Raw genomic sequence first — 3579 nt, forward strand, 5'->3', positions numbered from 1 at the left:
TTGTTGTGGCATGATTCAAACATCCTAAAGGTTGGATTCATGACATTCCAAATTTTTATATTGGATGTGAAGTGGATCAAGGATGTGTGTGGAAGCACTCAAACAACTGTGAAGAGGCATCCAAAAGGATTTATGGTGATCGATTCTACAAAATTTTGGCAAACAGAGAGGGACACATTTATGCTACCTCACCATTGTGAACAAGTAAATTCTAACCATAAGCTTTTATTATATCATACTTATGTATGTTTCGATGTGTTTCTTCTTATAGGGTTGTATTTCACGTGAATATAAATGACAAGAAATGGTGGTATGTCATACAAGTCGCTCCTCATTCAAAGAGATTTTTTCAAGATAGGGATGTTGAAGAGCTCATGGACGAAGTGGCAGTTGAAAAAATGAACGATCAAGTACAAGATGGAGAATGGGAGATACCACCAACTAATCAAGATGAAGGTGTCTATATTCAAGATAATGAGGAAGGAAATAATTCTGAGCATGATGACGTTGAGTCTGTTGTTGCTAGTGAGATAGATCTTTTTGTTGACCTTGCAATGGGATATATGGATCTTGACATAGACCAGTTAGCATGTACTATGGATTTGAAAGAAGATGTAAGAGATATTGGGCCAAACTCACCCTAATTCATTAAACAATTTCTCAATTTGCCAGTCTTGATTTAGTTCATATTTGATTGTATTACAATATATTTTGTGCTTCTTCTTATTCTGTGATATTGGGATATTTTTAACTCTCGGGAATGCTCTTTGGAATGCCTAGATTTTGTGCTTCTTCTTATTCTGTGATATTGGGATATTTTTAACTCTCGGGAATGCTCTTTGGAATGCCTGGATTTTTGTTTCCTAGTATGCTAGACATACAGTGCTTTTTCTTATTCTGTGATATTGGGATATTTTTAACTCTCGGGAATGCTCTTTGGAATGCCTGGATTTTTGTTTCCTAGTATGCTAGACATACAGGAGGGTAGGCAAAGGAGGAGGAAATCACAGGAGGAGGCTCAAGAGGGGGTAGGAGTCAGTAGTTTGTGAGGACAGGCTAGCCGTTGTGCTCTACGTAGAATCTTACCCCATGCAAAAATAAACATACTTTTTTTTTCCCAATGATTTTCCTCTCCAAATTTCCAAATTCCATAAACTTTTATTTGTGCTCTATTAACACCATTTTGAGCAAGCACACTCGCATGCTTATGCCTTCGATGTCATTTACCTAACGTTTTTAAGAGTCTCCCAAGTTTGGCAAGTGTAGCATTCGAGCATGGGCGCAGCAACTTGCAAGACACAATGACGGAAGAAAGCAACGATGGAACACCAAGCGCTCAGGCCACGTCGCCAATGCTTGGGATAGCAAAGCATAATTCAAACTTGTTTTAGACTCTAGTAGTAAAAATTGATAATGGGATAATGGATTGGCTTGCCTTTGTTAATGAGCTGATCGATGAGCTAGTCATTGGCGAACCACCACCCAAGTCCCACAATTGTTGTGCGTCCTTCGATGCTTATATCCTTATCCGTGCAGTAATCTACATAAAGGATTCAAGGAGCACTATTAGGTTTGTGTTCTTGCTCTCATAGTGCAGAGTCTAGACAATTAATTATCCATTATCCATACCTTAACAAAAACGTAAGAAACTGACCTATCATGGTGCAGAATCTAGACAATGCATTATCCATTATCCATATCTTAACAAGAACTTAAGAAACTGACCTATCAAATGATGGAAGAGTGTAGGTACTATGAATGGTATAAGGGGGTGTGCACACTGCATGCAAGGCTGAGGGGAGTCTGGATTCGAAAACCTGCAAGTAGGAAGGGCCAATTTCCAAAGTGGGTAGGCCGCAAGTTGGAGGGCAAATTATGATAGGCTGATACCCTATAGGCATGCCGCATGAGGAGATCTGCATAAGCCTTAACTTCAATGGCTGGTAAAATTAGTATTTTTGATTAGAAAAACATATAATTTAATTAATCAATGATATATATATATATATATATATACATACATACATACATACATACATACATACATACATATATATATACACATATTTTAAGGGATTTTAGGTATAATTTTGTTCAATAACTTTTAAAAATTTAGGAAAACATCTACAGAAATTTGAGGTTGAAGGGTTTTTTGGGAATTGTTGGGGAAAACGTTTTCTTCTGCTGCGAACACTGTCGATGGCGCAACCCCGCCTCAGTACTGCATTTAAAAAAGAGAGGGGGGTCAGTGCAGTAACTGCATGACTTAATGAGAAAGAGGCAGCGTGCACGCAAGAAGCACAGCGCCAGCTGTGCTCGGTGCACAAGCGAAGCAGCTGGCCACCACCGATAAATAGAGGCTGCAAGGGAAGGGAAATAAGTCGTTCGCTAATTATCTAGTAGTAGTAGTACTAATTAGCTCCCTAGAGCAGCGCTTGCCTGCTGTTGTCTGCAAGATGGCGCTGCGTTTCAAGCAGCTTCTGGCGGTTGCGTTGATGGCGGCCTGCCTTGTTGCGGCGGAGTGGGGCGCCTCCGCCTATTCCGACAACTGCTCAGGCTCCGCCCTCTGTGGCAGTGTCAGCCAGAACGATTGCATTACAGCCTACAACCGCTTCGACAGTGGCACCACGTACACAGCCTACACGTCCCGCGTGTCCGGCCACTGCACGGCCATCTTTCGATGCCAAGGCAGCTACCCCGCCACGACTGGTGCCGATCTCAAGAACCAGTTTTCCCAGATCTACAACGGAGGCGGCTGTGGTAAGTGCGGCAGCCACGCTTTCAACAACGGAAATTGCGAGGCTACCCTCAATTACTGCGGCAGTTGCACGGACTCTGGTTAAGTTCGTCGTCCAAAGGCTAGCTCTTTGCCGCCGCCGCCGTCGCTGCTGCTGCTCGTCGACGAGTAATCACTCTCTTTATATATGAGACCGTAACACGCGCTTTTTTTTTTTTCCCTTCTTCTTTTCAATTAACTCGTGAATATTGTGCTCTCTCTCTCTCTCTCTCTCTCTCTCTCTCTATCTTGTATGTACTTCACATCAATTAGTACAAGTTTTCCCAGCATTTTATGCAAGAAAGCAAGTGTGTACACCAAGCCATGGCTTTTGATTTCCCTTGGCTGATTGCAATGATGTGTGCTTTTCTCTATCTTCTAGTTTTCCCGACGTTTTTTTTGGCAAGAAAGCAAGTGTGTACCTTAAGCCATGGCTTCTAATTTCCCTTAGGCTGATTGCTAGGCTTGTCATTTTTCGACCTTCGTGGTGGATAGTTCTTGCATTTGTTGGCTATACAACCCTATTTCCATCGAAGATGAACTTCCAGAGGGTAAACAAATCCAAATTGATGGGACGATCTAGAAGTACAAACCCCCATCTCCTCTGACTATGATGAGCCTAATACCAACACCAAGAAGCGCTCTCAGAGCCAACAGATCTGCGACTTCCTTTCCTCACCAATCCAGATTGGAACTCTACTTGTAGGTAATCCTACGCCGTGGAAGGACTTGAAAGATTAAACGGAAGGGAGGCTCACAGTAGGGATGGAGGAGTTAAACTCAAAAGATTGGATGGAAGGGAG

General features: G+C 42.2%; 1 protein-coding gene across 1 annotated transcript; it reads left to right on the forward strand.

Moving 5' to 3' along the window:
• The first annotated feature begins 2371 nt into the window (after positions 1–2371).
• On the forward strand, positions 2372–2979 carry LOC147635917 (meiotically up-regulated gene 117 protein-like). Its single transcript, XM_086801050.1, has one exon. It carries the CDS (start codon positions 2457–2459, stop codon positions 2841–2843), a length of 387 nt encoding a protein of 128 aa, XP_086657176.1. The 5' UTR covers positions 2372–2456; the 3' UTR covers positions 2844–2979.
• Positions 2980–3579: the final 600 nt, after the last annotated feature.

The sequence above is a fragment of the Cibotium barometz genome, chromosome 8, assembly GCF_041138505.1.
Source record: "Cibotium barometz isolate CiBa-2024 chromosome 8, ASM4113850v1, whole genome shotgun sequence".
In the NCBI taxonomy this organism is placed as follows: Eukaryota; Viridiplantae; Streptophyta; class Polypodiopsida; order Cyatheales; family Cibotiaceae; genus Cibotium; species Cibotium barometz.